The following is a 21,310-nucleotide window of genomic DNA, read 5'->3' on the forward strand; positions in this document are numbered from 1 at the left end:
CTCCTCCATCACCTTCACTGCCCTGGCCACCAGCACAGCCTGCTGCACCAGGGCCTCCACACGTCTCTCCTCCAGGGCCAGGAGCCTGTCTCTGAACTCCTGGTCCACCTGGTCCCTCTGCTGGTCCCTCTCCTCTTTGCACTGGTCCCTTTCCTCCTTGTACAGGTCCCTTGCATCCTTGTGGGCAATATCCTCCACCTGCAAAGCCTCCTGCCAGGTAACATCCTCCACCTGCCAAGCCTGTGAGTTCACTATCTGCTCCTCAGATGCTGTGACCAGGTTGTCCAGCAGGAGGGCCAGGTCCTGGGTCTTCCTTTGCCTGAGCTGGTGCATCTGTAGGGCCCAAGCCAAGGCTAGTGGTGACCCCTAGCCACCATCCTACCTGCCAACTGCTGCCACTCCCTCGCGTGCGGCTGCAGGGCCTGCAAAGCCATGAGAAAGAGGCTGTTTGTGAGAGCTTGCAACATTTTTGAGATAAGATGCTCCGTACCAAGAGATGGTGTGCTGCTTGGCCCCAGATCAGGGATCATGCATGCACAGGTGCCCATAGATCATGGTAAGTTGCCTGGGAAGGCCTGGGCCCTGGTGGCTACTGGACAAGCTCCCCATCCCTGCTTGCTCCTCAGAGGCCAGTGGGCCATGGGGTACTGCCCGCAGACAGCCTGCTTCCCCTGCCCCTGTTCCCAGGCTGGGACAGGCATAGCTCCTGGCAGCATCTTTTGCCACAGCTCCAGACCTACTCCCACCCCCACACACACACTTTTCATTCTGCAGGCCAGCCTGTTTCCCGTGCTGCTGTCAAGCCCGCAGTTCCTGGGCTCAGGGGATGTGGGGCTCCTGGACAACTGGTACACAGAGCTGGTACCCCCTGTCTTCCTCTGCGAATCTGATGCAGCATTTCAAGTCAGGCAGTGCCAAAGGAGTCAACTGACTTCATAGTTCAGTTTAATCTACCTGATCCCTTCTAATCCCTTCCACAGGTGTTAGCAACCCTCTTCTTTTTAATGGTCTTAATGTTCCACCAATCAAGCTATCCTTTATTCTGAAATTCTGTTGTCTGTTAGCTGCTCCTGGTAATGAAACTTCTATTCTGAGTCCTGCAGATTGTTTTTAACTCATTTCAATGAAGTTATATTTGTTTTTGCTTCAATCTGAAACTGAATAATACAGCCCTAGCCCCTTGGCATATTAGCAAAGTTTCTAGTTTATTTTTAACTGGCAAAAAATCTGTATTGTGTTATATGTGATGATACACCTCCCTTTTTCAAAATTCTAGATCTGCCTATGCTTGTTCTCAGCCTTGCCTCTTCATGGCCAGCATGCATCTCGCCTCCTTGCAGGCACAACACCATCTGTTTGAACTTGACTGCCAATATTAGTAGACCTGGTGCTGCAGAGTGGCTTGATTACTCTGTATTTGCCTTTTTTTTGGTCTATATATCTGCCTCACTCCTTCTCAGAGTCTCTGTCAAAGAAAGAGACAAAGTATTTTTAGGTTTTCTTTCTCTTTTCTCCTTCACAGTGCACACCAAGTAAACCTTCTACCACATAGCTGATCAGAGTTGTGGTATAATACATGCAGCTGGGCACAGCAGGCAGGCACACATTCACAGAACCACCCTTGCAGATACTTATTCTTGTGGAAGGGGGAGAATTGGAAACCATGCATATCTGTAGCATGAGAAAGAAAAAAGAGAGAAAGAGAATAAATCATCCCCTGGGCATAAGTCCAGGTTCTTTCTGTGCCCCTCATCAGATTTATTCAGCAACTAAATTAGAGATGTGATGGCAGAATACCCATAAAATGGATGAGCTCTATAATAAGTTGGTGGATTTTGATTTCAAAAGCTGGGGAGCGTAGAGTGGCCCTATGCCTACCTGTCTATCTGCATGTGTGGATAGGTATTATTTACTGGGTACTTTCTATAGGTAAGCTTTTTGGGTCAGGTATGGCATGTACACCTTTCTGACGAAAGAAAGGCCCTGATCAGACTTCTCAACCTCTTAAGGACCAGGGCAGCCAAGACCTCCACATTGCATAGTTCAAATGCCAGGATGCATAGCAGGGCATGTCTTCATGAGAAGCTAACTGCTCAGTAGCCAAATAATACTGTGCAGTAGCGCATCACAACACAGACAGTGCTAATACACTACTGGGCAGTATTATTAGGCTACTGCAAAATAGCATCACTTAAAAGGTGTTCACTGGCGCTACTGTGCAGTAACTCCAGTTACTACGCACATATTTAGTACTTGTATGACTATGTATTAAATAATTTACAAGTACTTGATGATAAAAGTACTTGTATAATCAGGTACTTGTATAATCAAGTACTAAATAAATGCACAGTAACCATTGTGCACTAGCATCTCATGTAGGTATACTCGCAGTCATTTAATTGCCATGTGTATCCTGAAGATGCATCCATTCAGTAATTACCTAACTTGGGAAGTGTTCAGATCCCATGCATGTGTCTCTATATCTCCTTTTTAAATATCAAGTAAATTATGCCTCCATTTTTATCTTCTTGGTTCATCCTATGGTCAGTTGGAATCCACCATGTGCTTGCTGTCTTCCTCCAGGGCTGTCTCAGGCCTCCTTGCTTCCTTATGTCTCTCCCCATAATCTTTCTTGCAACTGCTACCTGCTCATTTTTATGTCTTAAGGAGGAAGAGCCTAGTACTGATACAGATTATTTTGAGCCTGCACTTGCTGGAATGAACTGGGTTGCAGGCACTTGGGGAAGAGGGAAAGAAGCCTTTTAGTTTCCCTGGCAGGCTGATGAGAACTCTGTCACTGGAAGAAATCTTGAAATTGCTGCTCCTGATTCTTTTCCCTCAAGAGGACAGAGCATCCTGTGCTAGGGAGAGTTGGTGGAGCTTCCATTATTTGTCCAGTCAGTAAAGAAAGGCCCCTCTTTTGAGGCACATTCCTCAGCACAGCTTCCCTCAGACTCTCTCCTCCAAGAAATGGTTATACTACCTATTCTACAGAAGATCTCTGCCACAGAATTGCCCATTAATTTTATGATGATTAATTTGATTACAAATCAATGGAGGGTTGTTTTTTAAACATATATCCATCATAAATGCTGATCCTGCTGAAATTCAACAGTCATAATCCTGCTTAAGGTCCCAACTCACTGAAGAGAATACCCATGCAGAGGCAGTGTTCACATAAACACCTCCAAATACCTGAAACTTACTTGTTACTTTACTGACCTGCTCAGATCTGAATGCAGGCCTCTATCTTTCTCTTACTCTATTAACTCCTAAGGTAGCCTAAGTCACAGCACTCCTTTCTCTGCTAGTGTAGTTTGTGATGCTCTCAGCTGCTGCAGGAGAAGATGGAACATGCCACTTATGTTTTCTCAGGTAAAAGTGTTTAAGTTCACCTTCAAAACACATGCCTGTTTCATTTTTACATTCACTCATAGCTTCTGCTAATGATCTGAAACCCCAAAGAAAGTGTTTTTTTGGAAGTGTCTCTAGCAAGCTTTCAACAGCTTTACACTAAAAGGGGAAGTGATTTCTCTGGGTGTCTGAGTGATTGGAGAGATGCATTAGTTAATGTCGGATACGTTGATTCTCAACCTGGATGATATGAGATCCTTTTTAGGGTACTACAGGGTGTCACACAGTAATAGCACTGTTAGATATGTAAACACCTGCAGATAATATACAAGATAAACCCGGAGATTTCACAGTGTCGAAAGCATTCTGATCTGTTGTTGTTTTTCTGAGTTCTTTGCAACAGAAGAATCGCTCTATTATTTTTTTCATAGTTAAGAAATGAGTGAAAGCCAATAGCTGGTATTTTCCAAGGGGTGCTGTGAGTCTAACTGCAATTTTGTACTGCAGTTGCTTACTGCCTATGAAGATTCAAGAGGCAGAAAGAGCCCAGATGGATACTGGGTGATGTATGAGGCACCAGGAGTCAGAAATATCATCCCTTGAACACATAAAATGAGCTCATTTGCTGTGGAGTCACTGAGAAAGACTGAAGACAGGACACCGCAATGTCACAGTCTCAGAGTCACTTTTCTAACAGGAGAGCTGCAATCAGAGTGCCAAGTTCTTCTCTCATTTACACTGTAATTGTGCAAATGGCCTCATTGAGGGTGCTATGGTGCAATGGAAAGGAGACTGTAGCTCTGAATCTGCATGATTCTTCCCCTCACTTCCTAGTGCATGAAGCTTTTTGCCTGGTGGTGGTTCTCTAAGATTTGTGTCTTTTCATTATTCCCTTTTTCACTGAAGCAGCACAGAGCTGCATCCCCCTGCCCTCCCTCTCTCTTGCCTCTAGCATAGCACAAAAGAATGCAACCAGTTAAGGAGCCAGGGAGCTGGCCTTAAAGAGTAAGAGCAACCATGGGGCTGAAATGCATATCCAAGAAAGGTATTTAGCCCCAAGCTTGCAGTTGTCTCAAACTGTTGTTTTCCTCCATTAATTTTAGCTGTGCTGCAGGAAATGAAAGCATGCTATTTTACTGTAAATGCCTTTTTCCCCCTCTCCCCACCCCTGCAGCTATCTGAAGACTCACATCACTGATCTTCTCACCAAGGGCTATTTCTGTCACCTCTTAGATCAATTTGAGTCTGTTCTGTGCACACATGATGAAGACAGGATGGGGCTTCTGTGGCTGTGAACAAATTTGCAGATTTTGGATAGCGAGAGCTGTTTGACATTGCTAAGAGATCTGGGGGACCAAAATCAGCTTGGGCCAGCTTGCTGACTTGTATTGGTCTGTCTGACTACATTTAAATGGCTATTTTGGAATGTCACACAGAAACACAAATACTCTGTCCTACTCTGCAAAGCTTTCTTAAAATTACTCTGACCTTGGCAAATGAGATGTATGTACTTTGTATGAAGTAATTCAATACTGTAAGAATATGGCTTTCCAGGTGCCGCTGCAGTCATGGGAATAAGCATCTCTATGCAACTCAACTGGCTGCATCCTAAAAAGGGAGAATTAGATCCCGTACTGTCCTTCTCCAAGATGTGTGAGACTAGACTGATCTGCTTGTGAATATTTTACAATGATAAAAGATGCTAATTGACCATTGGTGGGTCTCCTTTCCAACGCAGCATAACTTCTTGTAACCTTTAGTCTCCACTGAGGGTTGTACATGGGCTTAAGTGGCACTTTTTGGTGCTAAAAAACAGCTTGCGTTTGTATATGCTACTTGCTTTGACGATGCCCACTCTTTTTTGTGCTGCTCTTTGAACCAATAAAGACTGGGAAAGGATTTGGAGGTTGGGCACCTTCCTCCTTTGCTTATGATTAGACTTAGCATTGGCATCTTCCTAAGCCCAGATAACTGGCTGAGAGAGTTGGTCACCCACCCAGCTCCCAGCTACCTCCCCTTGCAAACTGATTGTGGCTCGTGTTGCTACAGCATGAGTTCAGCCACCCAAGACCTTGCAGGTCTATTTTGATACATTATTCAATCTGGTCAGAATGTTCTTTTTTTTCCCCCCCCCTTGCTTCTGACATCATTTCCTGAGCAATATATTCATTTGACAGTGTAGTTAGATCCTCTTCTCAGCATGGGATGCAAGAAGCTTTTTAAAATGGATTTCAAATCTTTGTTAACCCTGCACTGCATGCTGGTGATGATAACCATTATTGATGGTAAGTAGGGTTTTCTTTATGAAATCGGCACTGATTCACTTAGGTGAGCAGACACCTTTGTTTTGCTGGGGTATCTTTTAAGCGTTTTGGGAAATCTCAGGATTTGGAGTCACTAATGCATGAAAAGGGGCAGTCAGACATAAACTGATTGTAGCTAACTATATAGAGTCTTGATATATGGCCAGGGTGAGAGCTGTTGAAACAAGAGAGGTTAGCGATCATTGTACTCAGCAGACTTGCTAGAGCCGGAGGTAGGAATATGGGACACTGGGGTTCTGTTCCTAACTCTCTGTGTGACCTTGGATCAGTCATTTAGCCACTGTGCCGTGGCCTTTTCTCATCTGTAATTGGGATACAGGGATTTTGACTTAATGCAGTAGGACGCTGTGAGACTTGAGTCAAGTTTGCAAAGGCATTTGAGATGCTGAGAGGAAATGGCTGTCAGCGGCAATTGCACTATAAATCATGGCATTACTGAAGTAGATGCCAGCTATCTTTTTGAGCATCTGACTCCCTGCTTACAGCATCTGTCTTCCAACAATAAGGAGAGGAAGCAGTTGGTCATGGGAACTTGGAAGTAGAGAAAGAAGCATTGATCAGATTTTGTCTTTGAAGTGCTGGTTTAAGGTGTGTCCTCCACCTTGATCTTAGCAGGATTGCAGAGCTAGTCTTTGCATAAGGTTTAACCTCTTCTCTTCCTCTTCTGTTCCTATGTTTCAAGTGCACCTAGCACTTTGATTTCCAAGGGCTCCAGCACTTTCAGCTGCCTCTGGTGAGGCATTCTCTCAGCGGGATACATAACAGAATCAGTGACTGTTTTACTATTGTTATTGCAGGCTACAGTGGGACTAACATACCTGTCACCGGTGTCAGAGGCAGCTCGGTCACCTTTCCTTGGCGAAGTCAAGGCCTGAATGATCTCTCAAAAATAATTGGGCCCAAAGTTTACTGTTTGAAGACTGAACCCAATGATACCCTGTCTGCAGAGGAATGTAGCAGGAAGGTGTATATCTGGGAAGGATCGCTAGAGCTGGTGAATGTGACGGAGGAAGATGAGGGGCTGTATACATTTGATTTTGGAAAAAGAAATGAAACGTTCCTACTGGAAGTGTTTGGTAAGTGATCCTCATTTGGGATCAGTAGTTCTGGAACCTATGAGCCTGACCAGAGGCTTCTGCTCCCTTGTCTTCCCCAGAGGCCAGTTTGGCTCATAGAAACTTCAGGGGTACCTCAATTTGCTGGCACAGATTTTTCATCTTTGGCTCTGTGGCATGGAGTCATATTTCATGGAAAGAGTTTCTGCATCTGCCTTGTCAGTTTTCCCTGCCTGCTGAGACTACTTAGAGAAGATGCCCTTAAGAAGATGCCCTCGTGGTTTGATTTCAGAGACAGCAGCAGGGACACGGTTTCCAGGGAGTTGGGGATTTCAGTCCATTTCCTTAGCAAGACTGTTGGTGGTGGCTGTTGTCAAAAAACCCTATTGCCACTGCTATCACTAACATCCCCCTTGTTGGCAGTCTTATGTGGGAGCTACAGAGTGAGTGGGCCATGGAGACTGACCTCCCTTCTTGCCCCATGAGGTGGGTCTTTCCATGTCAGGTTCTCTATTCCTCATCGCTCCATTTCTCTGAAGGGGAAGGCAAAGGGGTTTGAAAAGGGACCCGTTGCTACCACCTGACTTATCTGTTCACCCCCAGCATGTGGTTTTATGCTTTGATGTCAGGTCCCTCAGGGTTATCACGCCAGTTAGAAGTTGGCAACACAGAGCCCTCACACCGCCACTCTCCTTCCTGCCCTAACCATTTCTGCTTTTCTTGTTTGCCAGGTGGCCTAGCTCTGGAGTAATAGCAGCCAGTGCAAGTGGCAGCAAAGACCCTTCTGCCAGCTTTAGATTAGCAGAGATTCCCTAGTTGGTACAAGTCCATGAACAGCATGAGAGAATCTTGAGGGGATCAATTAATCAAGATTGCTGGAGTGTGGTCATTACCATGCTCCAGCAGACTCCAGCATCATGTATCAGCAGCAAACAAGCTTTAGTTAAAGTGCCCTCATCACCATTTTTCAGCGTGGGAATGCTGATACACGTGACATTCGAGGCACTTTAATTAGAGCAGCTCTCAGAGCTGCTGTAATTAAAATGCTCCCCCTTCCCCCCATTTCTACACAAAGCGTGTGTAGAAACACCCTCTAATGTGAGGTACTAAATAAATGCACATTAGGCTGCCCTACTACCCAGTAGGAAAAGTGAACACTTTTTCAGTGACACTTACATGCAGTAGCCTATTTTTACTGTGCATTAAGCGTATTAGCATGGTTTTTGATGTGATGCTTTAGTGCATGGTAAAATAGGCTACTACACTTTCAAACGCGTGTGTAAACATGCCCAACGATTACTCACTTTATATCTGTGCTATAGGTGAACTGAAGAATGCTTTTGTATCCCCTTGCACCACATTCACTGTAGATTCTCATTTTCTTGTGCTTTCAGTTACACAAGTCATAGGGAGTTTTTTCTGCCAAGAGAAAATGAAGTTTATGGGATTATAATAGAAATGTCAAAGTGACCTGATTACAGTGAAGACAAATGAATCTTAGTGTCAGTGCAAACAGGCATAACCGCAGCTGCTGGCAGGTCAAGGATAGGGTTCCTTGGCTCAAGGATCCGGGGTTTAGATTTGAACTAGGCAAATACCTGCTTTTCCCTGTGCTTCAGCAAATTTACTTTAAGTGTTTTTACCCCTTACACATTTGCTTGACAGAATATTTTGGAGAAAGAGTTTCCTGGCAGGACTGTTCATAGACACAATGAATGTTAGATGAATACTAGACAGTATTCAAAGAGGATGATTTTTGAGCTTGTTTACATGAATAGTCGCATAAAGGACTTAAGTATGAACTGCACTAATGCAATGAGAGAAAAGACATGTGCTATGTGACCTTTCAGTCCAACCCATACTTTGCAGCTGACAGTCCCAATGTAAAAAAAACCCCCAAAACCCAAAACATTTGTAATAAGCCAAACTGAAGGATACATTCATGCAGGAAAATTAAAAAGACCTGAGAATCATTCTTTCTGAGTAAATTATTCTTTTTATGCGCATACATTCATTGTCGCTTCTGTGGTTATTTATCTTCTACCAGAAAAGTATAGCAATACAAACGTTTTATGAAATGGTTGGCACATTATAGAACAAATGACTTTCAAGAGGATTCTGATCCACCAAGCCAACACAGTGCAAATTTTAGAATTATATGTTCTCAACAAATTCTTATTAACAGACTATAACCCAAGAATGGTTTACAGGGTAGGGCAGGAAACAATAAACAGTTTTTTTACCTGCCATTTCTTTCTTTCTACTATGTGGCTGTGCCGTGGTGGTTGGTGTTCTGTCAACAGAAATGCACCCTTTAGTTCCCATTCACTGCTATGTGAAATTAACTTGTCTCTGCTCTCTGTTGTGTTTTTATTGGTCTCTCTCCTGTTGTGTGACTAGATCCAGCCCAAATCCCAACTGTTTCTATCCACTGCCATCCTGATGGTACAACAGAGTTAGTCTGTAAAGGGGATAGCCATTCCAGTGAAGAATTTAAGTGGACATTGGACACAGTTCAGCCTCCAACTGAGACTTGCATTAAGGATGGTGGCAAGAGGGTTGTTTTGGAACAGCATGTGAACGGAAAAATTGTCTGTCAGATTCTCAAGGGAAACAAATCCAGGGAGAGTTCACCCATAGAACTGATGTGTGACAGAGGTGAGTATGGAGCTACAGTTTCTCTCTTTTTTTACCCCTGTTATGGTAGGAGTTGAAGGAATTGTCATTGTCATTGTTTGTATCTTCATGAGCTCTCTTATCACTTCACCAACCTCTTTTTATTCCCGCATCTCCTGTCTTATAAAATGAGTGCCCTTCATTTCCCCTCCGCTGCTCCACACTCCCACAGACATGTCTACAATGGATTCCCCAAACTGATGCCCACTTCCCTCACTTCCAAATCACAGATCCTACATACCAGAGTGAAAGAGAAAGTGGGTTTATTTCTACCTTGTTGCTCCTCAACCAATCATTCCTCCAGCAAGTAAGCAAATGAAACAGTGCCCCTTACCCCAAGTCTTGTGTTGCTGCTGCATTTTGCCTTGGCTTTATACTCTTCATATATATCAGTTGTGCAAAGTAGTCTTCCAAGCTCTTATTCATAGATTCATAGATGTTAGGGTCGGAAGGGACCTCAGTAGATCATCGAGTCCGACCCCCTGCATAGGCAGGAAAGAGTGTTGGGTCTAGATGACCCCAGCTAGATGCTTATAGATTCATAGATTCATAGATGTTAGGGCCGGAAGGGACCTCACTAGATCATCGAGTCCGACCCCCTGCATAGGCAGGAAAGAGTGCTGGGTCTAGATGACCCCAGCTAGATGGTTATCTAACCTCCCCTTGAAGACCCCCAGGGTAGGGGAGAGCACCACCTCCCTTGGGAGCCCATTCCAGACCTTGGCCACTCGAACTGTGAAGAAGTTCTTCCTAATGTCCAATCTAAATCTGCTCTCTGCTAGCTTGTGGCCATTATTTCTTGTAACCCCCGGGGGTGCCTTGGTGAATAAATACTCACCAATTCCCTTCTGTGCCCCCGTGATGAACTTATAGGCAGCCATAAGGTTGCCTCTCAACCTTTTCTTGCGAAGGCTGAAAAGGTCCAGTTTCTCTAGTCTCTCCTCGTAGGGCTTGGTCTGTAGGCCCTTAACCATATGAGTGGCCCTTCTCTGGACCCTCTCCAGGTTATCCGCATCCCTCTTGAATTGCGGTGCCCAGAATTGCACGCAGTACTCCAACTGCGGTCTGACCAGCGCCTGATAGAGGGGAAGTATCACCTCCTTGGACCGATTCGTCATGCATCTGCTGATGCACGATAAAGTGCCATTAGCTTTTCTGATGGCTTTGTCACACTGCCGACTCAAGTTCATCTTGGAGTCCACTAGGACTCCAAGATCCCTTTCCACTTCCGTGCCACCCAGCAGGTCATTCCCTAGGCAGTAGGTGTGCTGGACATTTTTCCTCCCTAGGTGCAGCACTTTGCATTTCTCCTTGTTGAACTGCATTCTGTTGTTTTCTGCCCACTTGTCCAACCTGTCCAGGTCTGCTTGCAGCTGTTCCCTGATCTCCGGTGTGTCCACCTCTCCCCATAGCTTTGTGTCATCTGCAAACTTGGACAGAGTACATTTCACTCCCTCATCCAAGTCGCTGATGAAGACATTAAAGAGTATCGGTCCAAGGACCGAGCCCTGCGGGACACCACTGCCTACACCCTTCCAGGTCGAAGCCGACCCATCCACCACGACTCTCTGGGTGCGACCCTCCAGCCAATTCGCCACCCACTGGACTGTGTAGTCATCCAAGTCACAGCCTCTTAACTTGTTCACCAGTATGGGGTGGGATACCGTATCGAAGGCCTTCCTGAAGTCTAAGTATACAACATCCACCCCTCCTCCTGTGTCCAGGCGTTTCGTAACCTGGTCATAAAAAGAGACTAGATTGGTCAGGCACGCTCTGCCTGCCATGAACCCGTGCTGGTTTCCCCTCAGCATAATTTGTCCTGCCGGGCTCTCACAAATATGAGCCTTGATAATTTCTTCAAAGACTTTGCCAAGGATGGAGGTGAGACTGACTGGCCTATAGTTGCCCGGGTCCTCCTTCCTCCCCTTCTTGAAAATGGGGACCACATTGGCCCTTTTCCAGTCCTCCGGGACTTGGCCTGTGCGCCATGAGTGTTCAAATATTCCCACCAGTGGCTCTGCAATGATGTCGGCCAGTGCCTTCAGCACCCTCGGATGGAGCTCATCCGGGCCTGCCGACTTAAAGGCATCCAGTTCTTCCAAGTGACTCTGCACCATCTCAGGGTCTACGCATGGTAGTCTGGCGCCTTGCTGCTGCCTCTCTACAACCCCAGTGAGAGACTTGTCGTGCCCCTCACTTAGGAACACTGAGGCAAAGAACTCGTTGAGGAGTTCAGCCTTGTCCCCTCTGTCCATCACCAATTGTTTCTGCCCATTTAGCAGTGGTCCTATTCCTCCCTGGGCCTTCCTTTTACTCCCTATATATCTAAAAAACAATTTCTTGTTGTCCTTTACTTGGGATGCCATCCTCAGCTCCATGGTAGCTTTGGCCCGTCTAACTGCCTCCCTACAAGCGTGAGCAGAGGAGGTATATTCGTCTTTGGTGATCTCTCCCTGTTTCCACTTTTTATGTGTTCCCCTTTTGGCCCTTAGGATGCCCTGGATTTCTCTGGTCAGCCAAGGAAGCCTCCTGGCCCCTTTCCCTCTTTTTCCTCACATCAGGATCGTCTCGCTTTGTGCCCGAAGGATCATTTCCTTAAGGCACAGCCACCCTTCTTGGGCTCCCATCACTTTAAAACTCGTACTCTGCAAAACTCCTACTCTTATACATATCTCCTCACCAACTATTACCGTTAATGTTGTGCAAACAATTCACCACGACTACTGGTAATTTTAGAGAATTTAGCTTTCTTTCACTATGGCCAGTGTCTGTGAACAGACTGTAATTTTATTAGTTTGCCAAATTGTTCATAGTTTCTGAATATATTGCATGAGCCAGTTTCACTTAATGGATTGATCAGCAGCTGTTAATTGTAGGCCTGATGGAAAACTCATTGATGTTATTGGAAGCACTCCCATTGATATCTACAGGCTCTCAATCAGGCCCTGTGATAAGCCAATAAAGTATTTGATTGGCTATGTTTAGGGTTCACTCTGTGTGGCCACCTGAGTCCCCTAATAAAATATATGTTTCCTGTTTCCTATTCAGAAACCCACAAAGGAATTTAATAATAGCTGTGCAAAATCCAGGTGAACAGATTAATATAAAATCCCTCAGGCTACCTACTGTAGATAAATACATGGGGAGACTGGACAAACTGATGACAGAGAAAATTCACCTTGGATGCATGTTAACATAAAACAAATTGGCAAAAATAATGTAAACTTCTCAGGTACAATGACAGGCTATCACTACAGGGAATCTGAAGGGAAAGCCGTGGGAGCTGAGGACAGCTTGATAAATTAGTTCTCTTAGTAGGCTGAAAAACTTTAAACAAACAAAAATATGCACAGGCAGTTTAAAGCTGCTATACATTTTTGTAGGAAAAATCTTCAGAACTTTTGTGTATTTCTCAAAAAAAGTCATGTCTTTTTAGATTTATTCCCTCAAATGTTTATTGAAACTGCCAATAAACATTCACGTTTGTTGAAGAATAATATAATCGATGGTTATCACATGTTTTATCTGCTGAAAACTTAATTTTAAGTATATAAACCCTTTTGAAAATAGCTTCAGTAAATTTGTTCCAGATAAATATTTAAAAAAATGTATTTTACATTCTGATTCTTTTAAAAAGGAGATTATGCAGGTAGGTCTTGCTTGACCAATCTTATTTCCTTTTATGACCAGGTGACATCACCTGGACAAAGGAGAATAGATTGATGTCATATATCTTGACTTAAAAAAAGCCTTTGATCTGGTATCCCATGATCACCTCTTAGCAAAACTGGCTAACTGCGGCCTCGGCCTCACCATGATCCACTGGCTGGGGAATTGGCTCCGTGGTCAGACCCAGAAGGTGGTGGTTGACGGAAGTCAATCGTTGTGGTGCCCTGTGACCAGTGGGGTCCCTCAAGGCTGTCCTTGGGCCTATACTATTTAACATCATCAGTGATGTGGACATTGGTGTCAGAAGTGGACTGGCCAAGTTTGCCAATGACACCAAACTGTGGGGTAAAGTGTCCACACCTGAGGACAGGGGGGTGGGGTGATCCAGGCTGACCTTGACAGGCTCAGGAAATGGGTGGATGAGAACCTGATGGTGGTTAACACTGAAAAATGCAAGGTTCTCCACCTTGGGAGGAAAAACCTGCAAAGGCTCGGCAGTGCTATGCTGGTTAGCACGATGGATGAAAGGGACTTCAGGGTAACGATTGACCACAAGATGAACATGAGCCTTCAATGTGATGCTGCAGCTAGTAAAGCGAGCAAAACTCTGGCTTGCATCCATAGATACTTCTCAAGCAAATGCCAGGACTTCATTCTCCTGTTGTACTTGGCCTTGGTGAGGCCGCAGCTGGAGTACTGCATCCAGTTTTGGTCTCCACAATTCAAAAAGGATGTGGAGAAGCTTGAGAAAGTGCAGAGGAGAGCCACGCGCATGATCAGAGGTCAGGAAAACAGACCTTATGATGCGAGGCGGAGAGCTATGGGACTGTTCAGCCTGGAAAAGCACAGGCTCAGGGGTGATCTGATGGCCACCTATAAGTTTATCGGGGGTGCTCAGCAGTATCTGGGGGAACGTCTGTTCACCAGAGCGCTCCAAGGGATGACAAGGTTGAATGATCACAAACTCCTCCATGATCGTTTCAGGCTGGACATAAGGAGGAACTTCTTTACTGTCCAAGCCCCCAAGGTCTGGAATAGACAGCCGCCAGAGGTGGTTCAAGCACCTACATTGAACACCTTCAAGAGACATTTGGATGTTTATCTTGCTGGGATCCTATGACCCCAGCTGACTTCCTGCCCCTGGGGCAGGGGACTGAACTTGATGATCTTCCAAGGTTCCTTCCAGCCCTAGTGTCTATGAATCTATGGACCTTTCAATCAGAAAAAATGATATTTCAACATTTTCATGTAAATATGTTTCCACATTTTGACCAGCTGTAATTATTATTGTAATTTCAAATATTTGGAATCCTATATCAAGTTTAGCCACTGCAATCTTAAGTGAGGTGTACAGAATAAAGGCACCCCTTGTTAGACTCAACATATGCCTTTGGAAAATGACATCTCTTAAGTGTTTATTCATTTTTCAGCTCTGGAAAAATAATAGAGCAATTCTTGTGTTGCAAAGAATGTAGAAAGACTGCAGCAGGTCAGAATGTTTGTGACACTATGGATTTCTATTTGAAATCTCTGGGTTTGCCTTTGTGAATTATTTGTAGGTGTTTGCACACCTAACAGTTCTAATATTGTGTGATACCCATAAGAGGATCTTACAACACCCTGGTTGAGAATCACTAGTCTAGATAGACTGACTATTAACTGGCCATACAAGGTACCATAACATGCCACTGTAATTGGCTAGATAAGCTACGTACATGGAGAGAAAGACTTGCAGACAATTCAAGCTGTAAGAATAGTGTGTAAGGGACTAAATGTTGAGGAAAATAATGTGGTAGAATTATTCTGAAGCAGTTCCCTTGGTGTCAGAGAATTTATAGTAGGGTTAAATGTGGCCCCTGAAGTATACCATATTTGGAAGAAAGAACTTTTGCTATTGAATGCCTGAAGTCTAAGCAGGTTGCATTCATGGAGAAGGAATACTTGAAAGGCTCACTTTCTGTCTAAGCCTATTATGCCGTCTACTTTTTCTATCCAACTCTGTCTCTTTTTAAAAGTACATTTGCTTCCCAGCAAAATGTGTGTAGCTGGCAGTCCTCCCTTCTCCCCTTGCTGTGCTGGTTTATATTTGCCAACCCATCTATGACCTTCTGTTGGCCATCTGCAGTCCTGGTCTCATGGGACTGGGAAAGGCAATAAAGAGAAAAGTCTGTGAAATAAGACTGCATCACATAGTTCATCCTTTCTCTTTAATCCCCCCAAACTACTTGCTTTCTCAGTGATCCCCACTGACTTCAGTCTGGTTGCTGGGATTCTCTAGCCAGGGAGAACAAACCTGCTCACCCGCCGTTCCTCTGCCTAACATGCTGCCTCCTTCATGCAGGAGACCTACTAAAGCACCCGTGGTTCTTTTACATTGTGGCAGGAAGTGGAGGGGCGGCTATTCTCCTGGCCATTATTGTGTCTGCAATAACATGCTGCTGCATGAAAAGCAACTACAAATTCATCCCCGTGCCTTCAGGTGAGTGGGAATTTCTCTACTAACTTCTACTTGGCCAAGAAGACTTTGTCCCAGAAGAAGGTGAACAAAGCCCTACTACCTGAAATGCTGAACTTAATACAGCTTCCCCTAGGTGTTGCATAGAGCTTGTGGCTAGGCCTGTCCTATCATTCCTCCCCTTGTCCCAAGGAAGCAGAGCTCTGCAGGAACCTGCTTATTGAAGGGGAAACATCTGCTGATGGGTTCCAGGAAAAAAAAAATCCTCCTCAAATTTGATAACAGGAGCTCTTCATGCTGACAGTGTGGTAAAGCGTTACTCGGAGAAAATTAATTAAGCAGTACTCCTTAGTCTGGGCCTGAGGCAGAGAGGCCCATTGGGTCCACTGTCAGGACGGAGCATTTTGTGCTATGTTCTTTGTGATACAGCCATGCTACCATAGGTTGTGAGCACGTCAGCTCTCCAAGTGCTGGTAGGCTTTTGATTCCATTCAGAAGCTTAAGGTCGCATGTTCTGAGATTGGAGCAGGGGCCATGTGAGAGGAAGACAAAGATGAGTGTCACTGATCAGGCCTCGCAAGGACTACTCCCAGGAGGGTGGGACATGGGCAACCTGCTTCATTCAAGTCTCTTGTATGATTTTTTACAGAGGAAGAAAAGGAAGAGGGAATGCCACTCTCAGGCACAGCCAAGGAAGCAGCAAAGTACCCCCCAAATCATGAGGCTCCATCTGCCAAAGCTGATAGCCCTCTACATCCTGGTAGGTACAGTGTTTTCTTTTGTGCTTGTCTGATATATCAGTTATTTAGGAAAGTGGAGGACAGCAGCGTTATTGATGGTGGAAAGAGCTGGCTAGATATCTTGGAGTCTGATGCAGTATAAGTTGTTGTGTGATCAGCGGCAGTGCTGCCCTGTGCTGCCCTGTCAATACAACAAGCTGCACTGGTTATGTATTGTGTGTGTGACTATGTGTATTAGTCACCCAGTGCTATGCTGCACCGGTGCATTGTGGCCTCATGCCCATAACACCCCCAGGAAATGCAGCAGAAATGCAGCACATCACCTCGGAGTGAGTTGTGGCTAGCCGAGGATGACTCATTCATTTTAACATTCCCTTTAATATTCATTTTAACATATATCTTTAGAAAAAGTGTTCAGGTTTTACTGCAATCCTAACTCCCTGCTTTGCTCATCCGGTATATTTTATAAGAGAGGCTTACACTAATATCGATCCTGCTTCTGGAAAGCATCCTTATTCTGGACAGTACTTCAAATGTGATTAGCTCTGAGCACATATTTAAATACTGTTGGACTCAAGGATATTTAAGTGCAAGTTCTACTTTCTTGAATTAGACCAGTGCTTCCCAACCTTTTTCTCAGCATAACCCCATTTAAATATTGGAAATTTTTTGCAGCCCCAAAATGATGCAGACAAGATCAATGCTCCCTCCCCCCACAGGTGGCAGGGCTGGACTGGAGCCCCTTGCGGGGCAGGGGGAGGAAGCGGGCTGTCTGCTGTGGGCTCAGGGCTTCCCAGCCTGCTGCCCTTCCCCTGAGGGTGTCTGCTTTTGAACATCTTCAGCTGAAAGGGGAGTTGGTACAATTGTGTGCAGAATGGGGGTGATGCAGTTCTGATTTTCCATTCCTGTCAGAAAGTGCATCTAGCATCTGTCTGTGCCGAGATCCAGAAAGATGGAGTTGCAATAGCCCAGGCCAGAGACGACAAAAAGACATAGACACAAATAACAACCGAACATTTCCCAAATGTCACTGATTGGGAACAAGTTCACAACTGTTGTTGGTTAGAGGTTTCCATATATATACAGTGCCCTAGCATTTCATAGAGAAGAGTCACCTATTAGGCATTGAAGTGCTGTGGCTCTTGACACCAAAAAGATCACTCAGCTCAGCATACCTTGCGGCAGGTAAGTTGGAAGGTGGAATGCTTTTCTCTAAGATTTGAGGTTGCCAGGAAATGATGACCTGTGGTTGCAGACATTTTCACTTTAGTGCTTTCCCTTCTCTCCTAAACAAGAGTTCAATACATTTTAATAGCCTACAGTTGACCAAAGTGTGCAGTGTTCTTGCCTGACTTGTCAGAGGAGAGATGAAGAGAGGGTGTACTTGGACCGTGCTTTTGTGTTCCCAGATGTGGGGGAGCCACAAAGAGAGACCTCAGTCAAGTAGGGAGTGAGGACACAGTTGGTTGTTAGAGAGCTTTTATTGGCCAAGCAACAGGTTGAGGAGCAATGCAGTGTGGGTTTCCTGAAAGACCAACCAGGCCTATGTTATGAAACTCTTGGCCTTCATACATAACAATGAACCAGTTCCAAAGAGTACTTGATTTTTCTAGTTGCACTTTTGAACCATTCCAGGTGGCTTTAAACCAGTTTAATGGACTTGTGTATCTGTTCATTTAAGGCTTAAACTGATCTAAATGTTCTGTGTATGTTTCTTCATGCATGTTCCCAATGGCTTGGGTGATGATTTCAGCAGAGGTGGTGTTAAGACAGGAAAAGTATTTAAAATTATTTCTCACTTCTTTTCCAGAAGGTACAGGGGCCTGCCAAAGCCTTGAGTCAGATCCCACGATGGAAGGCAAGTCCAAGGCAGAGGCAAAGTCTGAACTGGATGCAGAGGTTGCCGTCGACATTGAAAACCAGGAAATGGAGTCAGATTCATTCCCCAGTCCTGTTGACCCCTGACCAGACACACTCAGTGCCCTGCCTTTTGCATTCCTTAGTCACATTCCACATCAGAATTGGTCTGAAAAATAATCCCTGAATTAGAGGGGCCATGTACATGAGATGACCTCATTTAAACTTTCCTTGTGGCTAAAGCACATTGCTCTCATTAGCAATGGGGCAAACAAGTCCAGGCATATATAAGACTTTCCAAGCTCCCTGAGCCTTTGCCTATTTATAGAATTGCACATGAGCTGTGATGCCTTTTGTAAAGTTCTGAAACAATCTGGGCAGGTTTTTCCCCCCTACAGTTGTCACATTTTTGCCCTTTTAAGATTCTTGGATGGTGCCCAGCCTGAAATGAGGATTGATGTAACATTTTAATCTGAGTCCAAAACAGGTGCATGACAGAAGTCTCCTGAGAAAGCCTGTTCTCATGAGATTTTCCCAACATGTTTTACACATCTAAGAGCTTAGGAGAAGGCCCAGATAAGCACCATTGTTTCAGGTGCCTATCTGGACCAAACTTCTAACCTCCAACCCCTTTTCCCTCCAACCTTCACTAGTTATGTGAAGCTGAAAAATATGATACCAACTGTGACTGTTGTACATAATGGAAGATAATGATTAATCATCATGTGCATACTGCATTGCTGCCTGACCTACAGGTAGCCATGAGTATTGATTGAATATTGAGATGAGTGATTGACAGCAGGTCAATTTGGACTGCTTGCCTCTATCAGAAGGGCTCTGTTGCAGCTTGTGTCTGTGATTCTGAGAAGCTGGTTGGTGTCACCGTCTAACAGTGCAAGGCCAAGAGCATAAATACCTAAAATGTAACAGTCTGGCTATTCCAGACTGAGTGAACTGGCCAGCTGTGTGTATTTGGACTTTTTTTACTCTGCGTTATCTGTGTTGACAGTAGTAGTTTAGATAATTCCTTAAGTGGGTTTCACTATAGAGCTGCTCTGTATTGCATACATTTACTTTGCCTAGAAAAGACTGAGGAATGGAGCAACAAGTGTTCTGACTGAGAGAGAGAATAGGGGCCTGTGATTAAGGCTGCAGCTGGCACTGCAGGGTGGAAATGAGGGTCATTTGCAAACTTATATGGAAGTTGAAGGGAGGAATAGCAGCCCGTGTTGCAGGCCAGGCCTGTGATACATTTGCAGAGCTGAGGATCTTGGTATCAGAGTAAGAATAAAGATAGGTGCTGATGATCAGGAATGAGGAACATTGGAAAAACTGCATGTAAGGGCACCATTTGGAATAGCATGATAGAAAAAAGCAAATGGTGCAGTGCAGCACTGATACTGCTGGTAAGGCTACCATGATGGAGAAATCAGCACAGCAGCTTCACCACTTTGGGTGCTGGCTTCCTTCATTTCATCACTGCTCAGTTACATTCATACCAGTGCTGTACGGAAACAGGAGCGTTGTGTTTTTTGGATGCTAGCACCTCTTGTCTACAATCATCAGATAAACAGAAAAGAAGCAAAGCAGTCCCTCCCTTCCAGGCTAGGTGCTAGAGAGAAATGCATATTTAACTGAAAGATCTTTTAGGTCCATTTTTAAAGGAAAGCTCTACACCAGTGGTACAAAACCTTCTGGCCCTGCCCACCAGATGAGTGGTGCCAGTTTAGTACACAGGAGCAATCCAGTGTGCTGGCTTAGTCCTGCATGCTGGATCTGGTTGTGTACTAGCCTGACCCTGCACATCTGGATCAAGCCATGGAGAAACCCAACAGGCCAGCCTGATCTAGCATGCAGGGCCACCTTATACAGCCCATGGGTCCAGAAATTTCACAGCAGTTAGTGCTACACTGCTTCTTGCTGCCAAATTTCTGGATCCTGTGGGTGAGATGAAAAGGCTCTGTGGGCTGGATCTGTTCCACAGTCAGAGGTTGAACACCATAACTCTACACTAGTGATAGCCCTTTTGTCTGAATGTTTCTCAGAGACAATTGCATTCATTAGAACACATGAGGCAGAGTGCGTGGCACCCAGTGTGCAATGCTATACCCTGTGCTCCATGGTGAAACCTAGGGATTCATGGGAACCCCTACCACTCCCGTGCAGTGGGGGCCCAAGGGGCACTTGGAGTGCCAGGGAAGTGCAGGCAGTTCTGGGGTTTGTGTTTGTCTGCTGCACTTGTAGGCAGACAATTACAGAAAAAAGGGTGACATCAACCTTGAGATGGTGCCTACCCCCAGTGTCTGTTGATGCTCCAAATTTTACAGGAAAGTTTCTGAGATGCTTCAGTTACTGAGAGTTTGGAAGCAGGTTATAGTCTGGAGCTGAACTGATGTTTCCTGCAATCCAGTAAATAAAAGGAAAGAGAACTTTCCTTCTGTGGGTAGTTTATGATGCAGGATCCCTGCAAGGTCCTTCTTTCCCTTCTTTTGCTTCAGGAAACTCCTTGCTGACATCAGTTGTGTGAGAATGTGTGTGCGTGTGTGAGAGCCCTGGAGTTGCTGTTCCCCATACATTGCTGTTCTGGCCCAGTTTCTGGGAGGTGCTTATTTGAATGAAGGAGTCTGGTGGAAGGCCAAGATGCCAGCCAGCCTTGGGTCCCTGCAGGTGGATATACAAGACCATTTCCCTTTGCTTTCTCAACACAATGGTACAGGACTTGGGCAAAGATGTCTCTTGTCACAGGGTAAAGGCCAGAGGGGATTCATGCAGCTTTTGCATTGTAATTTTTTTCCCATATATGCTTATGTTTGGCTGCAGTGTTCTTTTTCGATGCTGGTTTTGTTCCTAATAAAGAGACTGTTTTATAGCTGATTGTGGCAAGTTTCACATTTTGTTATTTGGCACACGCCCATTTATTTTTTCCCTTGGGGGAACTTTGCTAGAGATGAAAAGAAGGGAGTGCACACTTATATCAGCTTAGGCCTGCCTGACCATGCAATGGAAAGATGCTAAACTGTTGCCCTCATTTCTAAATGAAAGGATGAATGGATCTAAGTATGCAAAGATTTAAACACTGAGACTTCATGAGAATTACTTTGTAAGTATGTGCAGATGATGCTACAGAGAAGTGAAATATAATTTGGTCTCATTTATTTGTCCGTTTTGTTTTGTTTTGGT

At 44.8% G+C, this 21,310-nt stretch overlaps 1 protein-coding gene across 1 annotated transcript; it reads left to right on the forward strand.

The window, feature by feature from the left end:
- Positions 1–5,426: 5,426 nt before the first annotated feature.
- On the forward strand, positions 5,427–21,004 carry LOC102565890 (uncharacterized). The gene is made up of 6 exons (XM_006262290.4): positions 5,427–5,639; positions 6,476–6,754; positions 9,134–9,391; positions 15,420–15,557; positions 16,183–16,293; positions 18,084–21,004. Exons 1-6 carry the CDS (start codon positions 5,555–5,557, stop codon positions 18,236–18,238), a joined length of 1,026 nt encoding a protein of 341 aa, XP_006262352.3. The 5' UTR covers positions 5,427–5,554; the 3' UTR covers positions 18,239–21,004.
- The last annotated feature ends 306 nt before the right edge of the window (positions 21,005–21,310 follow it).

This window comes from Alligator mississippiensis, chromosome 1, assembly GCF_030867095.1.
Source record: "Alligator mississippiensis isolate rAllMis1 chromosome 1, rAllMis1, whole genome shotgun sequence".
NCBI classification, from domain to species: Eukaryota; Metazoa; Chordata; order Crocodylia; family Alligatoridae; genus Alligator; species Alligator mississippiensis.

Coding starts and splice junctions, on each gene's coding strand:
- LOC102565890 (XM_006262290.4), top strand. CDS start 5,555: ATGGGATGCAAGAAGCTTTTTAAAATGGATTTCAAATCTTTGTTAACC. Junction 5,640..6,475: donor GATGATAACCATTATTGATG/GTAAGTAGGGTT, acceptor TTGTTATTGCAG/GCTACAGTGGGACTAACATA. Junction 16,294..18,083: donor TGATAGCCCTCTACATCCTG/GTAGGTACAGTG, acceptor CTTCTTTTCCAG/AAGGTACAGGGGCCTGCCAA.